Here is a 17,621-nt window from a genome sequence, read left to right as displayed (position 1 = left end):
TACCACCCTCTCTCTCTCCACCTCCCTCCCTCTCTCCCTTCCCTCCCTCCCTCCCTCCACCAATACCCTCCCATCCTCAATACTCCTCAAAAACCCCACTCAAAAAACATCCTTTCATCCCAACATACATTCTTCCACCCCTCCTTCAGTCGTTTTACAGCAATACGGCTCTCGTGCTTCCTAATAATTCTCAATAGCTACTTCTGCAGTCCAGAAGTCCTACCTCACGCAGTGCAGTCTGAACTCTTTCAACCTCCAATTCTATTTCCAACTGGTCTAGATTTTTTCACCTACCTCCATCAATACCCTTTCAACCTGACATCTACAGCCCATACACTTAGCCAGCTACACCACCTACTCGGCCAGCTTCAGTAGCTTATCGCCCTCCTCTCATCTCAGCAGTTCTATACTCAAAAACTTAGCTGCAGGTTGTCTACAGCAGTTCAACCAGGAGACATACTGGGGCACTCTCGACTCTGAACTCTACTGTCTATAATTCGCAGCTCAAACATCCCTTCACGCTAACTTTGCAGAGCCCCTCCCATCTATCTTCAGCACACTCAATTATCGCCCTCCTTCAACCTCAACCATCCTTCTCACGCAAAACTACAGTTTCAACCGCTTATTCACTGCAGCTCTGCCTCCTTCAGTTATTCCTAAGCGCCATCAAACTCATTTATCTAGCAAGCCATGGAGCTCGGCTCGCCAAAGCTGATACCACCAACGACTTCAAGTCTTGTCTATCCATCCAGATTTCTAGCGATCCTTTGGAGTCTTCTGGAAAGGTCCCTATTACTCCGCTGTACGCCTCACTTTCAGCTGCAGAAGCAGACCTAGGAATTTCGACTTTCTCTCCGAAGCACTATTCCGGATTTCACCAACAACCACACACTCCCTTACGTCCTTCACCTTATGGATGACTTCCAAACATAACACCTCAATTGCACCACCGTGATCAGGATTTCCACACTAATCAAGGTTTTCACCAAACTCAGCGTTCCATTTTCAAAGCAGAAAACTTCAGGACCTCATACCACCATCGAGTTTTAGGCCATGTCCACACGTGCATGGGTATTTTTATAAATGGAGTTTTTCCTTCTTCCGTTTTAAAAAAAATGGCGCAGGCTCCAACTTCACAAGCCAAAAACTCTGCACGATAACACTGCAACCGGAGTTTTTGAAAATCTTCTCCCTGGCAGGTGTTTTCAAAAATGTTCGGTTTCAGTGAACTGGTGCTGTGTTTGCGTGTGGACGAACGGCCTAACAGCATAAAAAGAGCTGCAGTTTTAAAAATGACCACATTCGTGTGGACAGGGCCTTAGGCATCACCCTTGACTCATTTCAGTCTCATTAATTTCAAGCATGAATGCATGAAGCACCCTCTACAAAATCCACCGAATCTCACTTCTTTTTTCCAACTTCTATTAACAGATAGATGTACAAGCGTCAGCTACTTGCACTTCTAGGCCACCGCAACAATAACATCTGGATAATTCCTCAAGGGAAATCCTTCTTGTCCAACATTCTGTCTAAAGCAGCAACCTTCCCATCTCTCCACAACAGAGTCATATTAGATGATGCATGCAAATAGAAATGCGCCTCTGGCAACAATTCCTCCCATCCCAGAACAGCATCTTCTATCTCTGTAACAACCACATCTCTCATCTCGATGACTTCCAACTATATACTGATGCAGCACCCTCAATAGACTTTGACGGCCATTACGGTGGGTACTGGTTTTCCTCAGAACGACCTCCGGAGTTCAGTTCCCTCAGTCCGCAGTCAAGCGCTTTCTCCACCAGATTTATGAAATATACCCCATTATCATGGCAGCCATGCTTTGGGGGCACGAATGGCCCAGAAAATCAATACCCATCTACTCGGACAATGCAGTGGTATTTAAAATTATAAACAAGGGAAATCGTGTGCTGCTGTTATTATGCAATCATGGTGAGCATGCTCTTGATATATGTATTTTAGGTGTGTAAATGTATAATTGCCTTTTCATTGTTTTTTCAGTTTTATTTAAATTTGTAGTTAAAACAACTAAAAATAAATGTATTTTAAAGTTTAGAATTAGACAGCCTTTGCACACAGGCGTACGCTGAAAACAACAAAATGTAACCTCAAGGTTGATGTAGGAAAATGTGTGCAAATGTATAGGGCCCCATTCCTATATTTTGCCTGGGGCCCCAAATTCACTAAATCTGCCCCTGATCAGGAATCAACTTCTTCTATAAACTAACCACTGTCAACAAGTGCCCTGCTATCTCTCATTCTCACACATCCATGTTCGTTAAAGGCTTACGAAACAAGAACCTATGCCAAACCACCAAACGCCTTCCACTAACCTACTTAGCCTCTGCATAATCTCATACGATCATGCTATCCAAATACTGAGACTGATCAAACTTCAGACTTCATGTTCTCGCTAGCATTCTTCGGCTTCCTACAATGCTCAGATCTCGCTCTGACTCCTCTACATTCAATCCTTCTATCCACTCCTGTATTTTGGAGATTACTATCCACTCCTCAGATACTCTTATCTTCACCCTTCGAAGAAGCAAACTGACCATTTAGGAACATCATTTCCTATCTACATCTTCTGTCCATACTCCTCCTGAGTTCTTTCGGATCAATTTCCGAATATGTCAGCTCTTTACATGCAGGCCAAGCACTTCCTAAAGATCCGCTCTTCCTTACAGAAACCGGAAACTGGCCACAAGATTCAGCAACATCAGCAACCAGATGTGGAATCTCCAATCAGAACCCTTGACTGCTGGTCATCTCGAGAATACCACGCCTACATCCGCACCAATATCAAGTTCTCCATCAAGCCCAAGCTTACCTCAGCTCTTCCCAACTTAGGGTGTCCTAATCGTCTGGCCTAAATATACAAACGAGATGATACCCCCATCCTGAGTCTCTCCGGGCCATCAATTCCAGATGCCCAGATCAACCTGACCATCATCCTATCCCTATTGTGGTGTGGTCCTTGCTCGTTAACAGAAACAGGCAGGTGTGCAGAGAATGGATGGCGAATCCAGGTATTTGCATTGTCAGACTCGGGAAAATACCTGTGCAATTGTGCAGACAGCTCAGATAGGTGTTTCATTCTGTCCATCTCAATATACACCTATCTGAGCTGTCTGCACAATTGCACAGGTATTTTCCCCGAGTCGGACAATGCAAACACCTGGATTCGCCATCCATTCTCTGCACACCTGCCTGTTTCTGAGCGAGAGAGTCTCATTGAAATCTCTATGAGTGGCGCTTTGAAAATGGACTTTACACAAAAATCACTGCCAGATTTATGGATAGCCTTGCGTGCAGTCGAGTATCCTGCCTTAGCAGATCGTGCTTTCCAACCATAATCAAGCACACCTGATCCAGCTAATCAAGGTCTTCAGGATTACTAGAAACTTCCAAGCAGGTGTTGGAGCTGGTTGGAGCTAAACTCTGCAGAGCTGTAGCCCTCCAGGAATTGAGTTTGACACCACTGATCTCTCTTTTTTTTCAATCAGTGCAAAGAAATGCAAGTACTGGCAGTTGAAAATGGACTTTACACAAAAATCACTGCCAGATTTATGGATAGCCTTGCGTGCAGTCGAGTATCCTGCCTTAGCAGATCGTGCTTTGAAAACATTACTGCCCTTCTCAACAGCGTACCTGTGCGAAGAATGTTCTTTATGCTGGTAAGTGCTGAAAACCCAAATATCGACACAGACTCTGCATAGAGAATGATTTAAGACTTTCTCTGATACAACCAAACATCGCAGAATTATGCATGTCATTTCCAGCACATCCATATCATTAAACGGTGAGTCATTTATTTAAAAAACATATGATTGCTTGTATACTAATGCTGTGTTTGATAAAAGATAGTTATTTTCTGAAGGTAACCCAGGTAGCCAGCGCAATCGGATCTGGGCCATTATCGGGCCAAACTGTTTTGGCTACCTGGGAAATGTGTTTAAAATTGCACGTTTTAAACATTTTTCAAGACCACAAGTTGTGAGAGAGGGGTTATGCCGAATGATGTTAAATCCCTGGGGGGAACGTGACAGTAAAACGTTTGGGAACCACTGACATAGAAAATAGCTATTTTAAATTGTAATAATATTTCACAATATTACTGCTTTTACTGTATTTTTGATCAAATAATTGTAGCTGAAGAGACTTCTTTCAATAAAATTAAAACATTTTTTACAAAACACTGTAGTGATGTACTTCAGCAGACATATTAGGCCATGTAAGGCCTGTCTCCTTTCGGGTGGAATACTGTAAACACCTGCTTCTGGAATTTACAACACTTTTCCATATACATAGATGCTGAAGGAACAAAGGGAGCTGAAGTGACATTTAAGAGTCAGTTGTAACCATGGGCAAAAAAAATGTGGGTGGGTCCTCCCCCAGAAAACATGTTGTGGAACATGTTAGCGTTATAACAACATTGTCACGATTATGGACTTTTGTTTCATTTCCTGTTCTCCTGTTTAGTTTTGTTTCTTGACCAAGTTTTCCTTAGTTCCCTTGATTAGTTCATTCAGTTCACCTGTGTCCTGTTAATTAAGTCATTAGTCCCTCTCTTGCTTTTGCATAAGTACTCCCCGTTTCGGTTCAGTCCTGGACGGTTATTGTTTTGTCTATGATGTTTGATGTTGTTATGCTTGTGTTTGGATGTACCCCTCTTCAGAATTATCAGTAAAGTCCTTATTGGATTATTCTTTTTCGTTGAGTGCTTTGTATTGCACCAGCACCCATGACAAACATAGTGTAACTGTAATTCAATGCTGCAACAAAGAATACATGATGCCTTTAAAAGCAACAGGTGGACAAATGATGAACATTCAGTTAAATAGCAGCTTGTTTAGTGACAGTATGTGAGCACACAGCCTGACCCACCTGAGCGGCAGAGATGCTAAGATGCTTTATCTTGCTGTGTTGCGGGAGTGCAGCAGGCGCCAGTACTGAAAACACGGAATGGAGTTTAATTTATATGGACTCTGAATGAGTCAGGTGGAATGGATTTGAGGAAGCAGCAGTGTGGAAGTCAAGGCTGTAGCTAAAACACGGAATGGAGTTTAATTTATATGGACTCTGAATGAGTCAGGTGGAATGGATTTGAGGAAGCAGCAGTGTGGAAGTCAAGGCTGTAGCTAAAACACGGAATGGAGTTTAATTTATATGGACTCTGAATGAGTCAGGTGGAATGGATTTGAGGAAGCAGCAGTGTGGAAGTCAAGGCTGTAGCTAAAACACGGAATGGAGTTTAATTTATATGGACTCTGAATGAGTCAGGTGGAATGGATTTGAGGAAGCAGCAGTGTGGAAGTCAAGGCTGTAGCTAAAACACGGAATGGAGTTTAATTTATAATGGCATTCCTCAAGTGGAATGGATTTTACTGACCGTGCTCTGAAAAGTGAACAGACATATGCACTGAATGACGGTAAAAGTGGGTGTGGGGTGGGTCCAGTTGCATTGGTCTTAAAAAGTGGTTGCACTATAACCGTTACCTTACTCTTAAAAAAGTGTTGGTTATAAATCTGTTTTATAGGGAGGGAACCCCTAACTAGATTTGATCTAAGGCACAACAGAAGACATCAATAAGGCAAACTAGCTCTACTGTATATATAGCAGGCAATGACCAAAACCTGTCAAATCTATATATAAAACAATAAATAAATGCTTCTCATTCATTTACCTCTTTTTATCTTTCCAAACCCCTTAATACAACAAACATGCATATTTCGACAACATAAACTCAGGACAGCATACAAGTCAAAATCTTATCTGTTCTGATGTGATGACGAAAATGATACAGTTGCTGAATGTTCATTCCACACAGTGTAGAAATCAATGTCCATGAAATCCAATGTCCAAGAATACCATCCAAAAATGTCCCCAGTGCAACACGTAATCCATGGTGTAGATATCACTCCAAACACTGAACAAGTCTTTAAAGTCACATTTGTGGCATAACCCGGTTCAAGAATCCACAACAGTTGCCAACCTAATTCACAGCCTCAAAACCCACTTTAAAGTCATCCTTATGATGCAGGTCAAAAACAGGCATATGAATATAAGGATAAATCCCACAGAATGTGGAGTCCTTCTAAATAAAATGAAATAAATCACATTAGAAAAATAACTACACAAATTACCCAAAAGCATTCAATCAATACAAAACAAGAAACAATGCTTACTTCAGATTGAGCATAAAACTCAAGGTTTCTCAATCAGGACAAGTGATTATTTGGAGCCATAAGCCATGCTTACTTCCCTCCATTACGAATCTGACTTCTTCTACTCCCTACACCCATTTTATATCTAAGAGTATAGCTCCATGTTGCCCCCTCATGGTGGGTAGTACAATTACAATATAAAAAACATGCTAACAGGTTTGTGACTGTTACAGCACCCACATACAATGGTTCTGACGCCCATGGATGTAACTAGACTTGTGCCGGTATTCGGTAATGCGATATATCACGGTAATGAATATGCACGATATTGTTATCGTGGGCACTTCTAAATACCGTGAATAATTATATATTACAAATTATTCAGAATTTTTAATGCATTTTAAGAATACTTTTCCTATCAACTGGTCAAAATGCACAACACCGCCGTATGCTGCATGAAAGATGCGTGCGCACTCGTTGTTAAAATCGAGAGTTGCAGCTGTGTTATTTAATGAGCTAACATGAACAAAGACTTGTATTTTTTTTAACAAAGATTAATAACTTCTGTAGCAAATGTAGCTATTGCTCATTGTGAATGTTAATGCATTAACTAAGGTTAACTAATGAGGTCTTATTGTAAAGTGATACCTATTGGTCTTTATAGTTCTTTTGCACTTTAATCTGTGTAAAACTTTTAACTTTATACATTTTTCTGTATTGCTTTATTGCATTTAAATGTTCAGTTATTTTTGTTATAAGAAAAAAGTTATTAAACTTGTTATACTGTATTATGACAGCACTTTTTTTTAAACTAAATTTCAATATTGTGATAATACCGTATACCGTGATAAAAGCATTAGCAATTAATCGCAACATGAAAATTTGATACCGGCATATCCCTAGATGTAACTGACCGTCACACGTCTCTGTGTCGTGTCTCAAGGTGTATCCAGCCGGGCAGGTGCAGCTGTAGCTGCCAGGAACATTCTGGCACAGGCCGTTATCACAGAGAAGACTGTTTACTACACATTCATCGATATCTGTAAACAGAGAGGATGCTGGGTCATGAAAAACATCAGATAATATCTGACTTATATACTTCCACATCATACATCTAAAAATCCATGGATTATTTGTATTTTTTTTACACAATGTACTGCAGTGTTCTTTCAGAAAAAAAATTACAAATTAAAAAACAACAACAACACATATTTACCAGTCAAATATGTACCTCATGGACATTCAATTACAAGCAATACACTGTATTAACACAAGAATGTCTTCTGCACACACACTGAACTGTCACAGCTCAGAGAGGTTGTTAGTAGTCTGATACTCATCCGTGCATATTACAGGTCAACTGACCCAGACAGTTTCTGCCAGTCTGGTCACTTTCATAGCCACTGTTACAGATGCAGCGGAAACTTCCTCTGAGATTCTCACACACTCCATTAGAGCAGATATCAGGATCCAGAGCACACTCATTAATGTCTGTCTCACAAGAAAATACAAACTGTTATAAAGATTAAAACCTGCTTAAGGGAAAAATACATTTTCATAATGTGAGAAATAGAGTCTGTCCTGTATTGGAGGAGAGTTGAACTGGATGATGACATCACTGAATAATCAATTAACTGACTTTATCTGGAACATGACTCTGTTATTGTCTTCTTGCATTATTGACAAACTATTCCTGTTTGACTCTGTAAAGCTGCTTTGACACAATCAGTATTGTATAAAGCGCTATACAAATAAAGGTCACGTGACTTGACCTGTAGTGAACATACAGTGTTACATGATGTTATGACAACATACTGAATGCAGCATTGCAATTTGAATGAACAAAACAGATTCATTTGTGTAATTTTGTAATAAGGCTGGAATACACTACATGGCCTTTAAATTCTGAACAGATTTAACACTTGCTAACAGAGGATCACACACACAGACTTTCAAGTCATTCCAAACTCAACAAACTCAAGAAGAAACATGCCTCATTGCTTTGACTGGATGGCAGTGCTATTTGCAGTACACTGAGATACTATTGTAGTTTTTATTAATATTTTGAATTTTTTATTTTGGTTTTAATTTCAATTAATTATTTAGTAATTGCCATTTAATTTGTCTATAGTTTTTTTGTTTTAATTTTATTGAGACGATGCCCAGATTTACCTAGCCTTTATCAGCTAATGACTTCAGCCCTATTGACTCGCTCTGCCAATGCTTTGATGAAATTAACAGCTTGATGTGCCGAAACTTTCATCAGTTAAACAAAGAGAAAACTGAAGTGATGAATGTGTTCCCTCGAGACCACATCAAGGACTTTCTAGACATTTCAAATCACTCTAATCTCCCGGACTTTGCTGTCATTGATTTTTTTTCTGTTTTGAACTGAATGAACCGTTAAAATCAAAACTCATTTGAGATGGTCCTCGAGGGTCGCTCTGTGAATTTTTGGATTATGCACTTTTGTTAATTGGTTCCCCGTTCACTGTGGGATAAATGGAGGACTCTAAAACCTAAATTCTAAAGAATTTTTTGAGTGGGGGCCAATACTCTCAAACTCCGGCGGCTGTGCAACTTGGCCCATCTTGTATTACTAGTCTGGTTATCTCAAGCCCGATACTCTCAGCACTCCCAAGCCCAATGGCTGCCACACCAGAGCATCTTCATGTTGCGGATGCCACTCCAGAGACTCGTCCCATCATGACTGACATTCCATAGTCTCGTCATGAAATGGCCGCCACTCCAGAGCCTTGTCACGACATGGCCGCCACTCCAGAGTTTATTTTCATCATGGCCGCCAGCCCAGAGATTCCAGTCATCATGGATGTCATTCTACAGTCTTCAGCCATCATGGATGCCACTCCTGTGTTCCCGGTCATTGTGAATGTTTCATTTGAAGACATGCCTTGCCGGCTCTGCCCTGATGGTCTTCTGCTTTGCCGGCTCCGCTCTGATGGTCTTCTGCTTTGCCGGCTCTGCTCTGATGGTCTTCTGCTTTGCTGGCTCTGCCCTGGCTTCCTGTTCTGCCGACTCTGCCTCAGTCTCCAGGTCCTCCACCTCCACATGGACCTGGCCCTCCATCCACCTCCACCTCCACTCCACCACCCTTCTGGACTGTGTTTGTGGAGCATCTGGAAGCTGCTCCTTCGAGAGGGGGGGTTCTGTTATGAATCCATTCCCTGTCATTCCTCCCGCTCACCACCAGAGGTCTCTATCTCCGTATCCTGCCAGACTCCATTTCCCACAATCCCTGCTTTAGGAACTGATTACTGTCACACCTGTTACCAATACGTGGGACTATATAACTGCACACACACACTTTGCGGAGTCTTGTTTTGCTACTTCCTACCTAGACTTGCATTCCTGACCTGCGGGTGTCGCTGTTGGACAGTATTATTCCTGCTTCCTGTTTGCAGTGCTGCTGGTTTGTGATTGTAGCTTCGTGTAGCTCTGTTTTTCTTCTAAATCTCTATTACTCTCTGTTGTTTAAAGTGATCAAATATAACTTAATTCCCACCATACTTCTGATATTATCTATCAACTTAATCTGATTAATTGCCGCTGTCGCTTCTGGCTTGCTTAGTTGGGGACACTTCATTTCCAGCGATATCGTTGACATGATTGCAAAGATTATTGACACACTATTTTCCTAATTAATGCTGTTCAGTTGCTTTGACACAATCTGTATTGTTAAAAGCGCTATATAAATAAAGGTGACTTGACTTGACTTGACTTGACTTCGGACATTACTGATCATTTATCCCTGTTTCACCTTGCCTTGCTTTGTTCCTTGCCTTGCCTGTGTTTTTTTACTTTGGACTGTTTGCCTGGTTTTTGATCATATGCCACCTGCCCTGACCAGTGCCTGTTATCTGGATTACTCGTTTGTCTTGCCCTTGGCCATTATTGTTTGCTGGTGTTTGACCCTGCATGTTTGGACCACGCTCTTTCATTTATTTTAAACTGCTATTACTCATTTATAAATAACTCAATGGCCTAGGACCTCAATACATTGCGGATATGCTCACTGAATATGAGCCTAACAGAGGACTCAGATCATTAGGATCAAGTCCGTTAGAAATACCAAGGTTTCACTCAAAATAAGGGGAGTCTGCTTTCAGCTATCATGCCACCCGCAGCTAGAACCAGCTTCCAGACGAGATCAGATGTGCTAAATCAGTAGCCATATTTAAATCTAGACTCAAAACTCATCTGTTTAGCTGTACATTTACTGAATGAGCACAGTCCAAACTGATTGCACTGCTTTTTATTTATGCATCCTTTCCTTTTCTTCTTCAATGTTTTAATACATTTTAAATCATTTTAATTTTTTATTATTTGCTTTTATTGTGATTCTTATTTCTTATGCATGCTATTTGTATTTCTAATGCATTTATGTTATGATTATTTTAAAATATAAAGCACTTTGAATTACGATTGTGTATGAAATGTGCTACATAAATAAATGAAATGAAAATAAGCAATGCTGCCTTGGCAACTAGCTGATTGTATATATTCATGCGGACTGCAAATCAGTGTCAAAATCATTTAATGTGTTCCAGCCTTTAGCATATCACTATCTGCAGGATAAAACACGAAGCATGATATCAGACTTACCTTTGCCATCAGCAGAAAATCCAACACCGCTCGCACACAAGGCCTGAAACTCAACTAGAATAGCGAGAGAACAGCACATGGCAGCAGTGTACAAAACCTCATATCTGTGTGAAATTATAGCATAATTTACAGATTTAGTTTAATCAGACTAGCACTGATGAAGGGATCATTTGAATAAACTGCACTCCACTGAGAACCTCAATGAGTGTATGAGGACAACTCAAATGTATACTGTTAGAATAAAAGCAGCTACAAGATAAATGGCAGGAACAGTGGATCATAATCTTCATTAAATATTCAGGTAAAAGAGACATGTTTGATGTGCACTTCACCGATGATAGAAGACACACCCATTCATTAATTATATTAATTTGTTTATGGATGCTTTAATTAAGCAGAGCTGGTTTTAGCAGCAGTTCATTTCCATTTGTTCTTAATTTTGGTTTGGTTCTGCTCCCAAAACTTTCTCAATAAGAGCAACAGTGCATTCAAATCAAAAGCCAGAAGGGAAGAATTAGGTTTAGTTTGCTGTAAACTGCAGCGTGGTGATTCCCATATTCCTCAACACATGCACTCAGCACAGTGTCATATCTACCCTGGACATTAACACCAGAGTTGGGCAAGTTACTTCCAAAATGTAATACATTATTAACAGGAGTGTGTCCATCTCACAAATGTAGAATCCGTCTCTGCAGTCATCTCAAGCATCTAATTCCAGCAACAGAAGATAGACAAACTATTTTACCCGTGGAATTTTTTCTCTGGTGCTGTTTTGCTGTGTTGGTAAATTCACCACTTAATTTTGAGTTAAAATATGTTGTTGTAACTTGCGTTACTGACATTGTAACGAGTAATAATATTACCCAAATTGTATTAGTAATGCGTTATATTACTGCGTTACAGCAAAAAGTAATATACTACTGTAATATTATTACTTTTGTAATGCGTTACTCCCAACACTGATTAACACATCAATCTTTCACCATTTCTAACCAATGTCTTCTCACTTGTGAAATGTAAAGAAACAAGCTGCAAGCCCGAGCCATACTCAACATGATCAGACACCACCATACTGTAGCAAACAGATATCAAAAACAGGCTTTTAATCACCTCAAATTCTGAAGGAACCTTTTAAGCAGCACTTCACATACAGATGTAAAGTGTTACACATATTTTAGATTAAGTACAGTTATGCAAGTTTATTTTAAAAATATAAACATCAAACAGCATGGTAATGAGCAGAGTGTACCTGAGTTTTTGCCAGGGCAGGGACGGCACGGTTGACCAAAGCCATAGTCAGGGTTGGCACAGCAGCACTGTGACTTGGTGAGAGATCGCTGAAAGGGCCGCACACACAGGCCTCTTTTTACAACCCCAAAACAGGTGCTGTGCATGTGTGTGTCTGCAACAGAAATATGTGAGGAATATAGTCAAAACTATACCACACTGCTACAGAAACCCAAAAACCACTGTCCGTGGTCCACAAAGGCAAATTACAAACCTTCAAAAATCTAAACCTTTAAAGAGTAGAGAGTAAACCTGTGCAGAAATTATTGTGAGGTGTGTTACACCTTTTTGAGGTAAATGTTGCTGCTTATCATATAATGTTTTTCTAGTTCTATTGAAGTAAGTTTTCTTATTGTTCTAATCAAATCCAAGATTTGGTGTCAGATAAAAAATACATAAAGTAAGGACAGGATAAACACAAAAAAATATAAATCATATGAAAGTATACATTTAAAAAGATAAACGAACTGGCAACGAACTGAGATCTAGTAAAATATCTATTATACAGTAATAACATGAAATATTAGCAATAAATACTGTGCTGCACTAAAATCAATGTTTGTAACACTCCAAAGAGAGAGGAAAAATTTAAATCGCATCATATGACCCCTTTAAGACCATTATTTCTATGTTTTGCTTTAGTGTGTCAGTAGCAAACGTCAGTTTTAAACTTCCAAATATTCCTTATTTGCATTAATGCAAATTTTGTAATAATCCAGATAGATTTGAGTATGAACAAGGAGTCATGCAACAGAACAACTGATCTCATCATCATCTGGGACTGTATGAAGAGACTGAGACTAAAGATTCTGGAGCAAACTACCTCAAAAACTGTGCGCAAGAGTATTCCTGGGAAAAAGCTGTTTTAAAGGTGGTCACATCAGATATTGATTTGATTTACTGTAGATTGTATTCTATTTGACTTAAAATAACAACTATTCATGGCTGTCACAGTTATGGACTTCTTGTGTTTTCATTTAGTTTTTGTCTTCATGCCCATTTTGAGTTTGGCCTAGTTTTCCTTAGTTCTCTTGATTAGTTCATTCAGTTCACCTGTGTCCTGTTAATTTAGACATTAGTCCCTCTCTTGCTTTTGTATAAGTACTCCCCGTTTTGGCCCGCTATTAGTTGTGTATGCTGCTTGTGTTACCCTGTGTTTTGTATGAATCTTCATCATCTTGGATTACTATTAAATGTTACTTGTTTACCTTCGTCTTTGTGCGCCTTTCAAGTGTGTGACAATGGCATTATTGATTAACTGGTAATTAGTGAGAAATGCAAGTGATTTGTTTTGGAACATTTGCTACAATTAGCTCACAAATAAGACTCCTTCAGTATATCTGCAGGATTTATTAAATCAAATTTAAGACCTTTTTAATAAAATTAAAACCATATAAGCAGGGTAGGGAAATGTCTATGGTAACACATTAAACCATAAAATGACTGTAAAAACAAAGCATGATTTACAGTTCAGATACAGGTTTTCACAAAAACAAAAACTTTTATAAGAGTCAAAAGTATCAATTATCACATTAATTAAAAAAATTATCAATAATATTGTATTAATTTAATAATATATAAATATATGTTAGTGTCTTAATTGTTTAGATTTTTATAATGCATTAGTTTCTTGTTGATCCACCGGTTCACCAGTTGATTCAGTGTTTGCTGCATGAAAATATGGGTGGATTTTCGCAGTGGTCTGAACAAAAACAGCAGAAGGGCTTACTAAAAATGCACATTCATCCTCTGCCAGCAGATGGAGCTGTCGTAACGGCAGAAATATAGCAGTTTCCATGGTAATGGCTGTACAGCACAGCAGCTGACTTTGAAATGTGCAGCACTCATATTTATTCAATGAAACCATGGCCTTTTGAAGTTTAATCGTCACATTCAGCCATATCGCAATACTGGTCTTTCCGTCCCCAAATTTAGGACCTCTTGAAATGACAATTAAGACTTTCTTGTATCATTTAAGACTTTTTATGGCCTTAATTTGATCAAACTAAATGTAAGACTTTTTAAGGACCCGCAGATAACCTGATACTTTTCCAGGGTGTGTTCAACTTAACATGCACGTGGAGCTGTTTGCATGATTATTCCTAGTGAATTAGCATATTGTTCCACCAAGAGCACATGCAGTCTTATAGACAGACTGCCCGCTCAAGCAAACCAGTACACTTTATTTGGGAATTTAATAAATCAGGGCATAAGTGTACAAATACATGATTGTGCATGCAAGTGTGCTCTTACCTACACATGTGCGCCCATCTATTCCTACGGTAAGACCTGCAAAACACTCACAACTGAAAGAGCCCTGTGAGTTTACACACCGTCCGTTCATACACACACCTGGCCTCCGGCACTCATCCATATCTGTGTGAGAAACACACACACACACACACACACACAACACAACACAACACCTGACTCTGATCACAAATATTCTACTTCAAGCATCATGCATATCTTATAACTTCCAACAGATGTAATTTTTAAAGAGATGTCATCTTTAGAAGAGGGGAAAGAGAGTTCACCTGTACAGTAGCGTCCGCTGGAGTTGAGGGTGAATCCAGGTTTACACACACATTTAAAGCTGCCGTCTTCATTAATGCACATGCCGTTAAGACACATGTTTGTGCTGGCACATTCATCGTGATCTGATTGAGAATGAAGGAAACTCTTGTAATCATACATTCTTACTGTAGGAACTAATGCAGATCATCGAGAAATCACCCTCTTCAAGGTCTTCACATCACAGTTCTTTATAACTGCCCACCCTGAGATGTTATTCACATTATGTTAATTTGATCCTAATGTAATTACTGGATTATTGCAAAAAGTATTTTGTATGTGTGTGTAAAATACAGGTAACTGCTATGAATTGATAAAGGTCAACCGTCTTCTGGATAATGTCTTACCTATGCAGTTTCTCCCATCAGGTGTGAGCTTGAATCCTGCATTACAGATGCACTGAAAACTGCCTTCTGTGTTGAGACAGCGGCCATTCTTACACAGCACCCCATTCTGAAGACATTCGTCAACATCTACAAAACAATATCACAGTAGAGAATACAGCTTCACCATATTCTAGCCAAACTATTCACCAAAAAATATTAACAAAACCATTATGGAGATTATGTGCTCATTCAGTCCCATAATACCCTGCAATGAAAAACATGCAACACTGTAAAGAGTTTTGTTGAATTCAATTGTGCATGGCGTTTCTGCGACAGCTTCACAGCCCTTTCTGGCACACAATATTTACACCCATTACCAACTCTTTCACTCATTTTCATGTGCTCTTTTCTCTTGTAGTGGATTCTATGACATTCACTATATGGGGAATGCCACGTCTCAATGTCTACGGGGGCCTGTGATGGAGCATCGCTAGAGTGATCACTGCAGTGACAGGCGTACGCATCTCTTTAAAGTCTCAGAAGCAGGAGTTGCAAAACTGTGGAGGACTTGCATGCTTCTATAGATGCTTCATAGAGGTGTGCATAAAAATGTAAAGTCTTATCACAGTTGAAATGACGCTGTTCTACTAATTTTCATGTGTTTCTACTAACCTGTCCACTTTATTCTAATTTTAGCCACTTAGGAATGTTTTTCACATAAAAAAAAAAATTTGACATTTATGTTTATGTTTTACAAATCATTCTAAAATATACATTTGAAATTTAAAAAGAAAACAAAACAAAATGGTGCTATTTAATTTCTTCATATATTTTTATAAGACACTACTGACAAAACTAAAATATACACCAGTGTGAATTGTGGGTTCATTCTCACCAATGCAGGCCTGTTTGCCTGGAAACCTGAGAAAGCCTGAGTGGCATCTGCAGTAGTAGGAACCAGCAGTGTTGATACAGTTTCCATTAGTGCAGGGCTCAAACGCACACTCATCTACATCTGCACACAAAACACACAACACTCACAGCAATCAGTGAAAGTCATTGCTTTAGGCAGGTTTCTGTGGGTTCATTTTCTAATATGCCTTTTGAGATGTCAGGTCAAATTCTGGGTCATTTGTTATTCTTTTGGTAGACAGATAGCCTGTAATGTTGAGGTGAAATGACCTGAACACTCTCCTCTGTTGTCCTCTCTGTATCCGGTGTTACAGTCACAGCGGTAGTCAGACCCCAAGGGTACACAGCGTCCATTCAGACACAGATTAGGAAACAGACGACACCTGTTCACAGTCTCATTCATACGAACTGCAAACAAAACAAAAACTCATCAGGTCATAAGGATTTGCTCACCGACAACAGGTCGTTGTGGTTTAAATCCATTACCATTCCCTGGGATTTGATGAATCTGAGGTGTGATGCGTCCGTTGTCATTAAGTGGGCGAAGTATCCGGTCATTAGCGGTAGGTCGGAAGCCGCTGCGGTGTTGAGGGTGCAGGTCAGGATCCTCTTCACTAAACCCACTGAGAGCAGAGCCCACCAGACAGATCCTGAAGTATTCATCTGTAGGGAACAGAAAAGACAGACACAGCCGAACTATCACAGCTGACTATACTAGCAGTCTAACAGTCTAAGCAACATTATGTCACCAAAGTATGGATTCGGAGGATGACTGCACACACAGCACTGTTCCCTTTACTGTCCCAACATTAATCCAGCCACGCGATCGTCCTTTCTTTCTGTTACTCTAATAACTTCTTGAAAAATGTCCCAAAATGTCCCAACGGATTCTGACAACAGGACAAATGGATGAGGAAAGACAGTACTGTTATAGACGTTTGCTTTGATGAGTCCAGTGACAGGCTGAGAAGCAACATGGGCTTTTAGTTCCGGGAAATTGCAACCAAAACGGTGACTGTAGAATTTTAAAGCTACATTTAATGTCCAACAATAAATATTTGTATTTATTAGTTTATTGCGCTTCTTTCTGATGCACATGTTCTCACCAGCGTTCACTCAGTGAAGTCTGTGAAGTTTAATGGAGACTCGCTTTGGTCAGGATTAGCCTGAAAGCAAAATGAAAATAGTTTTAAACATTTTTTTTAGATAAGGATACAACCGTAAAATTCTGTTATATCTTTAGAGGGGCTCCCTTTCAAGGAACTTAATGCTGCCTCCAATGATGAAGCATGATTGCGTCTGATGCACAAGTGCAACTAATCCTGATTCCAATGCTGATTGGTGCTGCGTCACCCCGTGACCGTGACAGCGTACCACGGAAGCTATAAAAGACACCCAGAACAAAGCTTCTGTGTCTTCAGCAAGCACTCTGTATATCATTCTGTCTCTTATTTGGTGTTGTCTGTGCTGTAGAGTAAAAAAAGTTTTTAGAAAGTATAATGACAAACAAGCAGCTTTGATCGTGTGCCTCCCTGCCCTCAATACATTATGGGTGAAGACCAGGGGCGTAATTTCCACTGGGGACAGGGGGGACATGTCCCCCCCACTTTTCAAAATCACGTTTGTGTCCCCCCCACTTTCAAATTCGTTTGTTATGATTTGTTTTAACCGCACGCCGTCATCGCCACGGAGGAGCAGGACCGAGCAGGGCAC

At 39.9% G+C, this 17,621-nt stretch overlaps 1 protein-coding gene across 1 annotated transcript in view; it reads right to left on the bottom strand.

Annotated features, from left to right (window-relative positions):
• The window catches only part of LOC107705843 (fibrillin-2-like), a 154,781-nt gene that overhangs the window by 127,232 nt on the left and 9,928 nt on the right, over positions 1–17,621 (bottom strand). The window contains exons 5-14 of the mRNA XM_016509340.1: positions 16,395–16,571; positions 16,179–16,316; positions 15,892–16,011; positions 15,018–15,143; positions 14,634–14,756; positions 14,350–14,472; positions 12,059–12,211; positions 10,810–10,863; positions 7,552–7,677; positions 7,101–7,226 (exon numbers count right to left, since the gene is read on the bottom strand). Of these exons, the coding sequence (XP_016364826.1) occupies positions 7,101–7,226; positions 7,552–7,677; positions 10,810–10,863; positions 12,059–12,211; positions 14,350–14,472; positions 14,634–14,756; positions 15,018–15,143; positions 15,892–16,011; positions 16,179–16,316; positions 16,395–16,571 (1,266 nt within the window). The remainder of the gene's footprint in view (positions 1–7,100; positions 7,227–7,551; positions 7,678–10,809; positions 10,864–12,058; positions 12,212–14,349; positions 14,473–14,633; positions 14,757–15,017; positions 15,144–15,891; positions 16,012–16,178; positions 16,317–16,394; positions 16,572–17,621) is intronic.

This window comes from Sinocyclocheilus rhinocerous, unplaced genomic scaffold, assembly GCF_001515625.1.
Source record: "Sinocyclocheilus rhinocerous isolate Xijiao unplaced genomic scaffold, SAMN03320098_v1.1 scaffold924, whole genome shotgun sequence".
NCBI lineage: Eukaryota > Metazoa > Chordata > Actinopteri > Cypriniformes > Cyprinidae > Sinocyclocheilus > Sinocyclocheilus rhinocerous.
Note: the sequence above shows the minus strand (reverse complement) of the source record. Positions and strands in the feature narration are given on the sequence as shown.